At 36.0% G+C, this 16,364-nt stretch overlaps 1 protein-coding gene across 2 annotated transcripts; it reads right to left on the bottom strand.

Annotated features, from left to right (window-relative positions):
• Window positions 1-32: 32 nt before the first annotated feature.
• Window positions 33-16,341, bottom strand: LOC106163765 (inactive serine/threonine-protein kinase ULK4). 2 transcript variants are annotated; one of them, XM_087004285.1, is made up of 32 exons: window positions 16,188-16,341; window positions 15,322-15,506; window positions 14,959-15,058; window positions 14,341-14,480; window positions 13,814-13,964; window positions 13,406-13,507; window positions 13,013-13,096; window positions 12,679-12,757; window positions 11,930-12,262; window positions 11,453-11,663; window positions 10,905-10,965; window positions 10,013-10,238; window positions 9,463-9,541; window positions 9,069-9,260; window positions 8,748-8,822; window positions 8,438-8,524; window positions 8,018-8,200; window positions 7,634-7,761; window positions 7,061-7,197; window positions 6,546-6,667; window positions 5,787-5,895; window positions 4,477-4,623; window positions 3,982-4,117; window positions 3,672-3,764; window positions 3,358-3,406; window positions 2,834-2,939; window positions 2,420-2,586; window positions 1,964-2,068; window positions 1,550-1,657; window positions 1,310-1,384; window positions 946-1,034; window positions 33-481 (listed from the first exon to the last, which is right to left on the bottom strand). In XM_087004285.1, the coding sequence occupies exons 2-32, from the start codon at window positions 15,457-15,459 to the stop codon at window positions 415-417; spliced, it is 3,879 nt and encodes a 1,292-aa protein (XP_086860411.1). In that variant the 5' UTR covers window positions 15,460-15,506; window positions 16,188-16,341; the 3' UTR covers window positions 33-414. The 2 variants fall into 2 exon arrangements, with proteins under 2 accessions (XP_086860411.1, XP_086860412.1); XM_087004286.1 differs by lacking the exon at window positions 1,310-1,384.
• Between the last annotated feature and the right edge of the window lie 23 nt (window positions 16,342-16,364).

The following is a 16,364-nucleotide window of genomic DNA, read 5'->3' as shown; positions in this document are numbered from 1 at the left end:
CCTTCACAGCACAAAAGAAAAGCAGTTCAAAGTTTATTTAAAACCAAAACAGATTTATTTGTACATACATCACTATATACAAACAAAACATCAAATTTACACACAAGCTGCTTAAATATTTGTACTGCTACCAATAAAAATACAGTCAACATATGAAGACATGACAAGCTATCCAAAAATAATATGGATAAGTTTTGAGGCAATCGTTTTACACCTTTTAACATGATGCAATAAGTGAGGCAAATCTAGTCTAAAAGCTTTTTGATTGCCTGACAGAAAACGTAACTTGTTTCTACCAATCTGCTATTATGCACGTTTAACAGTACGATTTACTGTATCTCTGTAAGTTTTATGTTATTCCAAAATACACATCCTGAAAATTTTTTTCTTCACAGTTTGGATGAAGTGTAACAATCAGTCCAGTCCAGCAGATCTTAAGATCTCTGATGCAAGTGAGGATAGTGCTACATCTGCATGCGAGCTAAAAATGAAGAAGAAAAAATAAAACAGAATAAGTGAAGTAAACCCTTATATGTAGAATTGAGATGCCATGCCCCATAAGAAAAAAGGTTTAGTCTTTTTAAAAATATTTTACTTTTTTATCATTAGGAAATAATGGTAATTTTATAGGGCAACTAAGTTTCTAGGTAGTGGAACCTAAATTTAGTATATCATGATTGACATATAATGACCTCTGGCCAGGGCAATGTAAGCTGGGGGAGCTTGTTAGCACTTGGCCACATATATAATTTTTTTTCAATACCACATGATCTTCATTAAAAAATAATTTAAGTAAAGTAAGTTTGAGTTCATTCAAGCCTTAGGCCTGTTTAATAGGTCAAAAGTCAGTTTGTTGAGCCCTCTTCCTTTGGCCAGTATGTGAGCCCCCTTACCTGGGCCAGTATGTGAGCCCATTTACCTGGCCCAGTATATGAACCCCCTTACCTAGCAGCATCTGCCAGTTTCTTCATTGTATCTGTGAGCAGTGATCCCTCCTCCCTCAACATCCTGGCATGTTCCTCACCTGTACTAACCTGGGACAACACACAAATGATAATTACATATATGATATCAATGACACTTTTGTTGGTTCAGGTATCAGTCACAAAGTTTTAATTTAAAAGCGTCATCTCTAAAATGAATAAATTGGCTTGCAATTTAACATTTACTTCAAGTAACTCTGTATTTTCATTATCATTAAAGCAACTTCTTTGAAAACTTCAAATCTACTGTACAACTCAGTTTTGAATATGATAAATAATACACAAATACACTTGCTATAAACTGCATCCACATCCATGTTACTTACCAATCTCTTGATGATTCTCAAAATAATTTTCTGCTTTTTTGAATCTGCCATTTTTAGAGCCTCACTGTAGCATTCCTGTAACATTTTTAAATGTTACAAAACTTGTATTTAAATACAAGTTTGATGGTTTTAAAAAATGACAAATCAAGTATTCAAAGATATTGAGGATTATGAAAATACCTGGTATCAAAACATTAAAATTTTGTGTTATTTGTGCGTGCATTGCCATGTGATGTTTACCATGTTTTCGGGTGACAGAGACTCTGGATACTCTCCCCCATAGAGTTGTACCATCAGGGACAGGTTCTTGCAGGCCAGCTCCTGGATGTCACTCTCCTCATGACACAACTGAAAAGAGCAATCTTTTATACACAACCAGCAAAATACTTATAATGTCAATACTTCCAAAAATGGTTTATTTTTTAGTAAACTCTTTCATTTGTTTTCTACATCTTGCACTCTACCTGAGGCCATACCTGATCGCATGACACGTCTGATCTGAAGATCAGTTACTCGGTATTTCTGATAACATATATGCATCATTCCAACTGGGCACTGAAGTGACTTAATTGTTTTTAAAAATATGAAAACTACACAGAGAGTAATTGTCTACTTTGTTACTGTATAAAAGTTACTGCAATAGCAATAGCATACCAGCTGTGTGAGTAATCCTGTGAGTTCTGTGAAAGGTTTGTTGTTCAACAGCAACTGTTCTGCCATCTCTGCATCAGTGTTATCAGTACCACCAGTTTTTTTAGACTGAAAGAAACAGTGCTGTTAATGCATCTATCAAAGCATATATGTTCAGATCTGGAATGAAGTGTGAATATCCATCAGACATCAAACTGACCAATTTATTTTGCTGTATGTACTGTTAAACAATTACATACATATTTTTTCAGAGGTAAAATAAAGATGATGTTACATATGTGCTTCTGATGACTGCTTCCTGTGCAAATTATTCTCATCAAAACAAGTACTTCATTTCTCAAGTTAAAATCAAAATAACTTAATGTTTAAAAATGAAAAAAATATGAATTCATTTCCCCACAGAAACATATGATTAATGGAGGAAATACCCAGAATCCACATCTTTATTATAATAATTACATGGAGAGCCTTCCTGACCACCTCAGAGATATTCTTAAGCAGGTAATGTATGGTTTCCAACAGTGAGTTCATCATGGCTGACAGCGTTTTAGGATCTCCTTTGTCTTCTGAACTCATGTGTAATGAGGTCACCTCTATGAACACATTGGACAAATGATCAACAAGACCTGAAAGACAAAAAATCAATAATACAAACTCCATGATGACTCTTGTCCATCAATGACTAAATACAGTTATGTGCACTACACTAAGAATGCTCAGTGTGGCAAGTGGTAGTCGGAACACAAAATTTAAAAAATACTCCAGCGTAATCATTTTGTGCACTTCTCACTGTTTCAAAAATAAGTTCCCATTTTGAGATGTAAAACTTAAAATTTGAAAAGCTAGGAACAGCCTTAACCCAGGAATACCCACCTTGGTCATACAGGTCTTGTATATCAGTTTCCTTGTGTGAAACCAGGCAGTTGAGAATTCCTACCATACTTTGCATTGCATTGCTCACAGGGTTACTCTGATGGTCCTAATATCACATAAATAGCATTATAATGGACCATAATAATCACATACATACATACATACATACATACATAATTGGAAAATAATGGACTATATAACATAAAATCATAATGGCATAATGTAAGATTATAAAATATAACAATATCAAACTATATAATTTATCAACATAAAATATAAAACGTTCACATAATAGCATAAAATTGGACTACATAATGTCAATCTATAGTCTTACTCAGTAAGAATGCTAATTAATTATTAGTTCTGAGGTTAATTTGTTTTAAATGACTTTTTCTATAAAATTAATCTATGCACAGCTGTATGCATAAATGCACATGCTTACATATAATTAATATGCATGCCAGTATGAAGACACATCTCGTTGTTAGATCAAATGTATACAATGATAAACCTTGTGTACTTACCAACAAAACTTGAAAGAGCACCTGTACAAGGCCCAGTGATTCAAACTGCCTGACAGAAGAAAATTACAAAGTCACTCATAAAGTCTATCTGATAACATTCAGAAAGATGTCCCAAGTGAATCATGTATGTAATGTTTGGTAGAAGACAATTCTAAATGTGCACCTTCATCAGGTCATTTCTACAACTACATTTTTTTAAATCAGATTTTTTTCAGTTATCTTCATGTAACTCTTTACACCACTGATTTAACTTAAGATGATAGCACTGAACAGTGTGCCACCTGATGCTAACACAGGCAAACACTGCAACTTACTTAATAAATGCCACATTATGTTCCAGTAGAGCTAACAACAGCTTCAGGCCATAGGAAGGCAAGGGATCCTGGTCCAGTAAAATCTGCTCATATCTAGAACAAATTGTGTGCAAAATAATATATTACTTATATAAAAAAGGCACTAAAAATAATTATATACAGTGGCATAGGCAAATTTTTTAAACATCCCTAACAGCAACAAGACAGGAAAAACAACCACATATACACTACTTTACACACCTTTATATCTGTCAATTTTGTATGAAAATTATTCAAACCAAGTCTGCCATTGAACCTGGCAGTCACTTACTGAGGCAGCAATGTCTCTCTGATGATGTGTTGTAGTAGCTTGGTGCTGGCTCTGTGAGATACCTCAAACTGCTCCTCATTCAGGAAGGTGGTGGCCAGGTCACTGAACAGCCTCAAACACATGGCACGAGTGTTACCTGCAGTAATTATATCAGTTGTCTCTCTGAACAATTGTGGTTTTCATAGTTTTTCAAAATTAAAATCAACTGAAAATCGATGAAGGAAATGAAAAAGGTCCAGCATAAATAACTGCATTTCTGCCATATTAAAACACTACAGTTTACTATCAGTGCCACAGGAGTTTTTTTGATAAACACTGTAATGTCAGGTCAGACAAAAGAGCAGTATCCATGCTTAAGTACAATTCAACATTTTGGTTCCCCCAGCAAAACATTACATTTGCCCTAAACTCAAAATGGGTATTAAATTTTCACATTCTTCTCCGTACAAGAATAACACAAAGATGTGTATCTATAGCCCCCAGTCTTCTGTTTACCATTCTGACTGGATATGAGGGCTCCTAGTGCTGGTAAGATCTTCTCTATGACTGGTTCAGAGAACTGTGTGGTCAGACCTGGGTGCTGGCTGATGGCCTCAAGGATGGACAACACTGTGTTGGTGAACTCTTCTGTTCCTGCAGGACCTATAGTGCGAACATCAGCAGCAATCAACATCAGCTTGCCAATCTTCATTTCTTAAGCTTACTACACACTCTAAGATACAAGGTGGTATTTATTTAAGTGCTGTTATGCTGTTATTCAATATCATATTCATTATGAATAATGTCTGTTATATGTTAATTCTGTGCATAACATCCTCTTTATTTTAAAGACCATTATACATAGGATTGCTAACATTTAAACCCTCATTTTCACACATGCAATATGACAACAATAGGGAATAGATGTATGGACAAAGAAAGCAGATGACTTCTAAATACATCTGACTGCTTGGGTTGCAAATGCAGACAGTCAGGTTCTTGAAGAAATTCATTAGTCTTAGACTGGTGATAAAACTATTTTAGTTTGCTGTTTTTTGTCTAATTTTCAATGGACACCATTTGTGTTCAGGACAAGTCACAAATGCTATCAATGATCAGTTTTACAGAGATATTATTGCACATAGGTGTCTTAATAGTATGTTAACTGATCAGCTATGATAACAGATGACTCTCCCTTTAGCATAATTAAAAAAAAACCTTGTGCACAATAACACCTGTTCAGAACAGTAGTTGTACTTGTCCTGAAGAAGACTGGCAATGACTGTTGAAAATCAGACAAAAATGTAAGAACTGTCTGTAACAATTAAGACTAAACAACAAGCTAAAATGTCTTCAGTTTACTTATGCTACATACTACAAGCATGATGCTGTCTGATAACCAATACATAATCAATATAAAGCTAAATATTGGAATGGGTGATATGCTACACAGAGATGAGAAAATATTTTTAGAGAAAAAGATTAACTGAAGCATTTCCTCAGCTTGACATTGGAGCTAAGTTCAACCTATGGGTGGTACTACTATGACTACACCAATAATACCTAGTATGTCCTCTGTATGGAGAGGTATCCAGGGTAAGATCCAAGCCAAGCAATAAATGGGCAAAATGGAACACCATGAAAATTTCAGTATTATGTGTTAGAAGGTGACATATTGTAAAATATAATAGAAGAAATTCAAGTAACATAATTCAACCAACACAACCATCAAGCATATCTTGTTAAAATAAACTTAAAGTTGTTTCACACAACCATCAGTCAATACCAAATTGACCCCCTCTCCCTGGAAGAGCATGGTTACCTACCTGTGGCTGGTTCAATATTGGTTTCTCCAGCATCAATGGATTTCACATGATTCAGGAATGTAGCCAGGGTTTCAAAAAACTCTTTGGACACAACTTTGGGACGGAATATCTGTAAATCAATTTCAAGTTAACTAATGAAAAAGATACTGTATGTTATTGTATTACAATTAAGCTACCCAAATCATGTGAATATATCATTATGCTCAATGAGGTATGAGTCAGGGGCAGATTTAGGCCGTCTTCTGGGTCTTCTGGAAGACGGTCAGATTTTTAAGTTTACATTGTCAGCCATCTAATGTTTTCTGTCGGAAGACGGTCAAAAATGGAAGATGGATCAACAATGATAATTTGGAAGACTGTCAGAAAATATCTCTGGATCCACCCCTGTGAGTGACTACTATACAAGCAATGCTGCATCCTGGAAGGGAATCTTCCATTCTGACCAGGGTAAAATGACCCCACCATCACAAAAGAACCCAAGTCTAAAGTTGACTTTTACCTCAAGAGTGAAAATCTTTGCCTATTTTGACCAAGCATTAAACAGCAATAGTTCACTACACATAGGGACATTGGATCTGTATAATGAAAAGTACAGCTATGTGGGATAGCCCTTGATAGTCTATTTTTTTATTAACAGCACTGGTATAGTGTTATCCATAACCCATATAAGTGGAAATCTATCTGGCTGGTGAGCCACTTTTTCACATACATGAGTGAGTACATGCACTATAACTGCTACCACAGACAAAGACTTCTTACCTGGCTTGTGACTAAGTGCAGCAGTACTGGCATCATAGGAAGCCATGCCTTCAGTTGCTTGGCTTGAACTGTGGAAGGATGTTTTCTGCCTGATACTGCTTCCAGGGCTGACACCATTTCAGCTGAAGAGAGAAGTGGGCAAGTTACTTGTACAGTTTATCATACCATTAAGAAACAAATCAACAATAAACCTGGAAGTAACTGATCGTAAATATTCAGTAACGCTTAACATTCAATAATTTCCAGTCTAAGAACCTGCAAGTTTTAGCAGCACTTCCATATCATATGAAAAACAAATGCTCAACCATATTCTAGGTTTATAGTAATTATTTAACACAAAATGAAACAAATTTTAAATGTGGCCAATTTAATCTTGGATGCTTCTTTCACATTATAGAATGTAGTGCACATTGCAACATATGATTTGATTCTATACAGTAGAACACAGTGTGTTAGAATGATAGGCTGTCAGCATGACTAGAACTGCCTATCTCTATATATACTGTGATACCTACAGTTTATTTTAGGTATTGTCTCAACAATGTACTGGATTATCAGGTCCAGACACCTTCCCAGGTACTCCAGTTGCTCCTGATAGTCACCAGCAGCTGATGTTTGCTTCTTAAAGTCTCTCTCTATGTACATCACCAATCTGAAGTAATTTATTAAAAACATCTCACTCTATATTGGAATCAACAGAAATTTATCTTTTATGTGTGTGTAAAAGAGTTAATGGCAAACAGATTAAAATATTTGAAGTTTTTTTAATACTACACATACATATCGTTCAATGCATGCCTCTTCCTCCCTCTGGCTACCTCATCCAACACCATTACAGCACCCTCCCTCTTCCTTCCTCATCTAACACCATTCCAGCTACCTCCCTCTGGCTACCTCATCTGACATCATTGCAGCACCCTCCCTCTGGCTACCTCATCCAACACCATTACAGCACCCTTCCTCTGCCTACCTCATCTGACACCATTTCAGCTAACTCGCTCCACCTACTTCATCCAACACCATTACAGCACCCTCCCTCTGCCTACCTCATCTGACACCATTCCAGCACCCACCCCCCCACTATTTACCTCATCTGACAACATCCCAACACCATCTCCTGGTTGTGTTGTATAACTTCCAATATAACAAGGAATGCTTTTGCTCGGATCACAGCAGAGGGGTGTTCTAGCAACTTCATTATCCTCTGCACAAAATCCTGCAAACCAATGATGCCAAGGAGAGATCAGATAGCATGGGCAGTGCAATTGCTTCAAAATAAAATGATCAATGGATTCAAATAACGATGTGTACATATTTTCAAAAAGCCTCTTTTTGGGGATTTTAGCAAAGAAAGTATCTTTATGATAGACATAATCAGTTCATTATGAAACAGATATGTATTCCAGATTAAGACAAAAACACTTTCTTTCCCCCTCCCCCTAAAAAAAATCGAAAAAGAAAAATTTCCTTACTTTGTCCTGCATAAGCCTTTGTAAGTGAGAAGCTGAGGAGATAAGCCGGGCAAACAGAGTGACCATAGCTTGCTGGACCCTGGTCACACTGGCCCCTAGAGTGTCCAGTACACTGGGCAGTCCAACCTTCTCTATTACACACTGGAATACTGACACCGAGTGCTTGGCCAGGCGACACAAAGCCTAGAGGGAGAAGGCCATATCTTCAATAGGCAGAGAGGTTTGTGAAATTATGTGCTATCTACTGCACTAATAATACTAGAAATAAATATCATTAAAACATTTAGAATTCTGTAATGATTAGGCTTTTTTAATATTAGAGTGCGACATAATTTATATCTTATCTGTCCTGTAAGAGTAACTTTTCATAATTCATATATGACAATTACTAATATTAAAGTTCAACAATAGAATTCTTACAGAGATTGCAGTGATCCTCAGTGTGTCCACAGTGGAATGATTGAACACATACCATAAGCTAAGAGCCACATCATTACCAAGGAACTTCTGAAATTACACATTATTCAATATAAAATTGAATCCACTCCATTAATGCAAAAGACATCACACAATTATGACACAGATTTAAGTTTTTTGAATCTACAATATCCAAACTTCAAAAGATCAGAAAACTTCCATAACTCCTCTCACTACTCATATGAATTCGTCAACAGGCATATCCTGATATAGATATGATTGGTAGAAGCTATAAATTTCTGTAATCACATACCTCTATATGCTGACCATTGGTAGAAGCTATATTCTCTATAATCTTGGCCGCACAATGATTAACAACTGGATCTTCCTACAATAAAAGATACAGGGATTGAATATAATATCTCATAAACTTGTTGGTAAGAATGTCACAGATTGTTTTTTAATAAAATATCAAATTAGAATGAAGTATAATGCTTGGTGGTTTGTTACTTTCACTCAACTTTCAATCCTTTTTATTTTGTTTTTTCATCTTAGATCACAAGAAATACCAAATACAGATGACAAAAGAATTATAAGACAAATAGCCATTGGCTGACAAACTACATGCTCTTACCCCTTCCCTCAAACACCTTGTTACCATGGTAAAGGATACAGAGGGGATGCCCCAGTGTTCCACAGGGTGTCCCCTAACCTCTTCCTGTGATGCTATCAAGAATAGGAGCTCTCCCAATGCTGGAAGCAGGCCCTGCTTCTGTCTTGTATTTCTAAACCCATCTCTTATCAGTTCAGTTATCACTGTCACAGGCTGAGAGAAACCAACATGAAGTTATTTATGAGTATGCACTGACATTTTCCTTTTAATCTTTAAACATTTGTGTTTGTTTTGAAAACTTCACTAAACACACGATAAATACCCTTACTTCTTTATAATGCAAATATTTACTATCCCAGTAGCACAAATCAACAGTTAAAACTATTTTTTTCCCAATTAACAGATCTCTATTTACCTCAGTCAGGTTCAACGTTTCCTCTACTTCTGTACAGCAGTAAGCAGCAAGCCCCATTGCCCTGGCCACTTTGGTACGACTGGAAGTAAGAGCACTATGGTGCAAACCACAACATCACATCATCATCAAAAGTCCCATTGTTTTCATACAGACCCTCCAACAGAAAGTTTTTACAAAATGCATATTATTTCACTGAGCTAAGAACTGCCTCCTATGGTTCTTTATTCACAGACATGGGGAAACTGCCTGTCCCACCAGTCAGGACCGCCTGAAAAGCCAGGGGACCAGCAAGGTTTTTAATAACGCGGGTCCTCTGGAAATACAAGGTTAATGTGGAAAGACAAACATAAAAATAATCTTTTGGTTGGATTGATAAGACTGGTCGAAATGCTTGGCACATTACCGTATACATAAACATCTACTCATGGCCCTGCACAGAATTAGGAGGACCTGCAGATTTCTTGTTGTGCAGGTGCTCCAGACCTTAAGTACCTCCAAAGTTTTCCCCATGTCTGTATTCATTGTCGCAGACTAGGGTCTCTGAACTTACTGCAGTTCATGAGGCTGCTCCTTCAGCTGTCTGGCCAGTACACTCAACCCATTACATTTCACCAGCAAGTTGGCAATGACCGGGTGGCTGGCTATTACTGCCAGGTAGTTCAGGAAATGCATGCGTTTCTGAGAGGGAGGTCCCTTCTCTGGAGACTCTATGGTGTTCACCACTACCTGAATGTGCTTCAGTTGATCCTTGGACTGCAGAGACAAAATCTTGTCCACTGAAATAGTTATATTTAAAAGTAACAATGAGACAGGAATAAGAAAATAAACTTAAGCAGAGAATAATAAGCTTTTTGGATTTATGTGTCTAAAAATATTTATTCAAAAATTCATGACCATTTCAAATTACACTATTTATATGTATAAGCATTCAAGTTTTTCCCTAATAACTAGGAGTGACTTTCAGAACTGAGGCTGATGCTAAACTATTTCAGTAACATCAAAAGAGCAATTATGTATCACATCTTAAAACTGAAATATGACATTTGTATGTAATAATATACAGGCTCACATTTAGATCCATATAAATTCCCCAAATGTTAGGTTCCACATTTCTTGGCTCAGGTATAAGAATTCTAACAAATTTTGAAAACTTATCATTATTTTGACCCAAAAATTTGTTTATGCTAAAAACTTTTAGAAATTTGGCAATATAGTGAGCCCAAAACGTCATGCACCTTAGACTACGATGTACAGATGACTTAAGTTTAGAGTGTCCATGATAGCCAGTTCATTAAGCGTAAAGATATACATGATGACATTTTTTTGGTTACTCGGTTCATAAACTGTAGCGATATAGACTTAGTAGACTGGTAAACTGACTATCCAGTTTTAGACAACTAAAAACTCTAGTTCTTTTGAAATATGGCACCATGCCAACTGACCTGAATAAGGAGGAACTGGTAGAGTCTTGGCATCATATTTCAATGGAGCTGGCTTCATAACCTGTGAAAAATAAAACATGAAACATTGAAACTTTGTTTTCTGGAAAAAAAAACAGATATTTTGTACAAATTTTATCAATAAGACATTGCTTGAGAAAATGGTTAAATAATTTTTCAATAAATATTGAAGATTCTAGTCAGTGGACAAAAATCTGCTAGGGCTCTAAATTCAAGACTATTATTACTGCATTTGGAAGAACCCCTCTCGTGAATGCTTCCATAATACTTTGTTCTTTTCTCTACTTATTGTGCTTTTTTGGCCATGTGAAGCCATATATTTTGGTGAGGCCATCTGTCTACCTTGTCTGGCTTTCCTTGTCTGGTATAATTCCTAATGGGTCCACTCAGTAACTCCTATTGTCCATCTATTGTCCAGCATTCATGCTACATGCCCTGTCTAATCAGTTCAAGTGACCTTCAGTATTGCCTCTCTAGTAATTAATTTCAATAGAAGAGAAAAACCAGAGGTGGTGCTGAAAAGGTCTTACCTTGGGATTGTCTACTATCTGTGTGACAGTCCAGTCAGACTCATGGTAAATCAGCTCCTGTAGTTCACTCTGTGCTTCCTCAGCTATGGCAGCCTCTGCTCTAGGAGTCTTGTTCTTCCTGAAAGTTTCTTTGATGGAGAGAGGGGACTGCGCTAGCTTGTGAGGGGACGTCACCCTCTCATCCTGCTGTCCCACTGTGCCTGGTCTAGAGCTGGAGGTGGAACATAGACACACATTACATATATATATACTGATATAAACTTAAATATAACACAGACAATGCTGTCTTGCTGTGCCAGGTCATACAAGTTATAGATATCATTGATCTTTACCAAGGGATAGCACATGAAACAGGCACTCTATCCTTACTATCAATAGTAGAAAACCAAATACAAAACTTCTGCGTCAAACTAAAAACCCTATCACTGTTAAAATTATACTAAACTTCACAATCTAAATAAGATTTTGAAAAAATACCTCAAAGTAAACATAGGCTTCAAATCTGAATTGGCTTGAGCACTCTTTGGTCTGGGTTGGTCACTAAGAGAAGATACAGGTCTCTCAGACTGGTCAACATTCTCTGCCACGTTGTCCAGTAATAAGGGTTTCTCAGTGCTGCCCTCTAGCACCACCACCTTCCCCAGCACTGAGCTGATCTTTCTGCCTGTTGTCATGGTAACACTCTCCCTGAGTGACTTGGACACAGCCAGGCTGGCCTTCACACTAGGCGGCCCTCCCTCTAGGTCCTGCGCCAGGCCCCGCAGTGCCCCCTGCCAAAATGGATGGTTGACCAGTCCCTTCCAGCCTAGCCTACAGGGGATGTTAACCACACAATGTACTTCATGGATAATGATCCAAATACCAGTTTGGTATCTTCAAGATTCATACAAACATCTATTGACTGTATGTACCTACTATCCAGACTGCTTAATTTTGCTGTCTTTCCGAATAACTTGTTACTCCCAAATTGTTAGTTAAATACTGTTGAGCAATTTCACTACTACTACATTGTAGGATTTGTCTTTCAAATTATCATCTTGTACTTTTCAAAAAAGATAAATAAGATATTTTTTTCTCCTGATTGCCCAAAAATTTTTTTATTATTTTTTTTATAAAAATGCTTGTCATAATGCATGTCATGATTGTTATCAGCATTATTGTGAATGATATGTTGTGGTAAATTAACATTAACTGGATCAAGGAAATATCTGTCACTCTTAACTCACCTCTCATTTGGATTCTTCTTAAGAAAACCGTTGATCAAATCTACAAACTCTGGTGAAGCTTTGCCTGAGAACCTGCTGCCTGAATTAAAAATAAATTTCTGTTGTCTTTCATCTTATATATTTTACAGCTTTGCTTATCAGAGAACAAACCAGTGCTCATTAAGTATGCAATTTTTCCACAAATCTAAAGGAGACCTTTGTAAATTAATACACAGTCCAACTGATTACATGGTAATCCTGATACACACAGTTATCAGTTGTGTCTAGTAAACAGACATGTGAAGACTTAAAACCTCAAAATGAATCCTTTAGACATAATAGCTAAAATAGCTACCTTTGACTTTAGGAGTGGAGTGTTCCTTGTGCAGCACTTTATCAACAAGTTGTTCAAAGCCCTCAGCTAGGAATGGGGGGTGACCTAAAATTAAAACACAATGGGAGATAGTTTTCAATCAGCATTAAGAACAGGATATTTTAAGTACCTCTATCAGTGTGAAAATTTGATTTATTCAACAGATAAATCACAAACACAAACCTAAAAGCAATTTCAAGTCATTTGAGCCAGTTCTAAAACATATTTAAAATGAAAATTGCACTTCTTTTTGTTCCTTTTTCTTATCAAACTTTTCAATAGCTTAAATAAAAAAAATATCATAATCTGTCACAACTAACTTTTCTGTCACTCTAAAAACAAGAACACCTGGTTTTCCCAAAATACTGTACATACCTGTGTAAAGTTCATAAAGGACACAGCCCAGTGACCACAGGTCACTCTCTATACTATACTCTCCTCCCTGGATAACTTCTGGAGCCATATATGAAGGGGAACCTACCAAAACAAAAAAGCAAACATAACTGCTGAGAACATACTTAGAGCATGCAAACCTAACATTATTCAGGATGGCACTGTTTGCCACTGTTGGACTCTTTCTGGCTATTAGCTGCATTCTTTACACTGAGAAACTTTTATGTGAATTTTAACCAATGTACTTAAATGAGTCATACGCTCTTTGTATGAACCTATACTCTACAGGACTCCCAACAAAGTCTTCAGACAATCTTCACTTCTTGCTGGAATCATAAATCAATGAATATTTTCATAAATAAACTCCATGAATGCACCACCATGTATTACCTGAGGCATCTGGTTTTGGGGATGTTTCCTGGTCTACACTTTCACCTCCTGACTCTGCAAAATGGATGAACATCTCCTCTAAATTTTCACCCTCCAGGCGAGTAAGACTGAAATCTCCATACTTCAGAACACCCGGACCATCTAAGAGGATCTATAATTATTTCAAAATATTATTTACTGATCATCTATCTATAATAATGAAGAAGTAATTTAATTATGTATTCATATTATGTATGTGCAATATTTCATACAATATTAATAATTTTCCAAGTTTTGTGCAAGTTTGTAACAAACTTTTACATATTATGGATCTGATGATCTATAGACAAAGAAATATCTTGAAATATTACTAGTCGATAAACATTCCCCACAAGTTTTCAAATAACAGCACATCCCATAAAATCATACTTGCTTATTATGCAAATATATATTCCACCTAGTGCACAAAACATCATTCTGAAATAATTTAATCTTATACGGTGAGTTCCAACTACCTAAACTTGAACAACTTAAAATTAATAATCTACCTTGGCAGGTCTAAGATCTGCAAAAATTAATCCAAGTGAATGTATATAGTGCAGCCCAGTGACAAGATCTACCCCAAAGTTCCTCACAGCACTCTCAGGAAGATGACCATCCTGGGCTAGCAGAGACTCCAGGCTCCCTCCTAGAAAATTTTGAAGGTGATTCAAAATGAAAAATGACAGAATCTCCAAAATTTTCTTGTATAATTCAAACATCATATTTTCACATACAACACATCACTCTGGCTATTTTCAATGTTTGACTACAACTTCAAAATGGCTGTGAAAAGATGAAATATGCAAGTTGATTTTATCAAAGTGTTAACTATTAGCTATGGCACCTAAAGAAGAAAATATGCTTCCATGGAAACAAAATAGCAATTTTCTAATGTTGTGACAAATACACAGTCCAAAAGCCACAATAACATCAAAAGACAAGCAAAGTAAACTGCTATTTTTCACACACAAATAATTTATCTTGTTATACTATTAAACTTTTCATCTGCTACACTAAAACAAAGGTGTAACTTACCTTCATTATTATGAGGGGCATACTTTAAATAAAACAATGTATTCAGTTTGATTGGCATTATTCCATATATTATATCCATTGATTCCTACCTGTACATAGCTCCACTACTAGCCATAGATGATTACTGGTCTCATACCACTCATAAAACTTGACAATATTCTTATGGCTGATCTCATTGGTCAGTCTCACCTGCAATACACAACACCAAATACCATATGTGACTTTTAATTTTTTTCATATTTTTCTAAACAATATGTTAACAAAATTCTTTAAGATTACACTGTACTTTGCGCAGTAAATACATGTATGTGGTAGTAAAGGCTGTAAAACCTGTTCTACTCTGGTGGCACAATAATAACTGTGTGATCTCCGTTTATGCATATTCACATCAAAATAGTGTACAGCATTTTTATACATATGTTAAAATATCTGAGCAAAAAAACATAACTCACATGATTTGTGATAAATGCTCTTTGAGATTTGTCTATGCAATGGATGGCAAGAAAGTTAATGGTGCCCTTCCTTCTGCCTTTGTAGATAACAGAGTGCTCTCCCTTGAACAATTCTTCATACAGTACAAAATTCTCCATAAGTGTAACACTAAGGTGGCATCATTTGTCAGATCATTTCTTCAAATCTGCATGAGCAATGTATAAAATTACATTATGGTTGTATTGCTAACAATTTTCCTGCCAAACCTAAAAACTCCTTGAAAAAAGTATCATTCTCCTACTCACAAGCCACTGCATGCTCAACCCATTCATGCACTTGGATTCAATGGTTTCTTTTTCAATTAAACAATTTAGTGCTAGATGTTTCCAGTAGCTATAGGACTGCCTTGTCTTCTACATGCATTTCAGAAGGTAACATTGACATCATCTACTTTTATAATAGGGGTTTCGTTGTCTATAGGTCTTGAACAGGGAAAGCCAAGCAAGATATTGGATGTAGACATTAAAAATTTGACTTGGAAGTTGGAGACTGCAAAATGTAGAGTCTGTGTATTCTATACTGAAACGGCTTATTGAAATAATGGTATCTCAGTGATATCTGTTATGTTTGAAAAAGAGCACCGTTCTCCCCAATAAAGTGGGGTAGGGAACCAACATACGTTTCCGATAGTTGCTTCTACCGGTCGATATGACTGGTAATGAAGACTACCATACATGTACGTTACAAGCTACAAGGAGTTCCAACAGTGTCACTTATAATATTACAAGTTTCTGCCAAAACTGCACATTTTCATTCTACTTTTTATTATATACCATAAATATGAATTTTGATTTTCCAAAGTTTAAAAGAATCAAGAACCACTTACCTCATATTTACACACTGAAAACATACAACTTTCCAAGTTCGGTTTGAGGTTTTCGAAGTATGGCGGTAATGTTGATATGCATTTCCCTTTATCTGATTGGACAAAATATCACATAGATGATATTTGATTTTTATTATCATAATAGAAAATTTCTCCTTTATCACCACCCATTAATAA

This window comes from Lingula anatina, chromosome 2, assembly GCF_051362555.1.
Source record: "Lingula anatina isolate TDL-2025a chromosome 2, LinAna3.0, whole genome shotgun sequence".
NCBI classification, from domain to species: domain Eukaryota; kingdom Metazoa; phylum Brachiopoda; class Lingulata; order Lingulida; family Lingulidae; genus Lingula; species Lingula anatina.
Note: the sequence above shows the minus strand (reverse complement) of the source record. Positions and strands in the feature narration are given on the sequence as shown.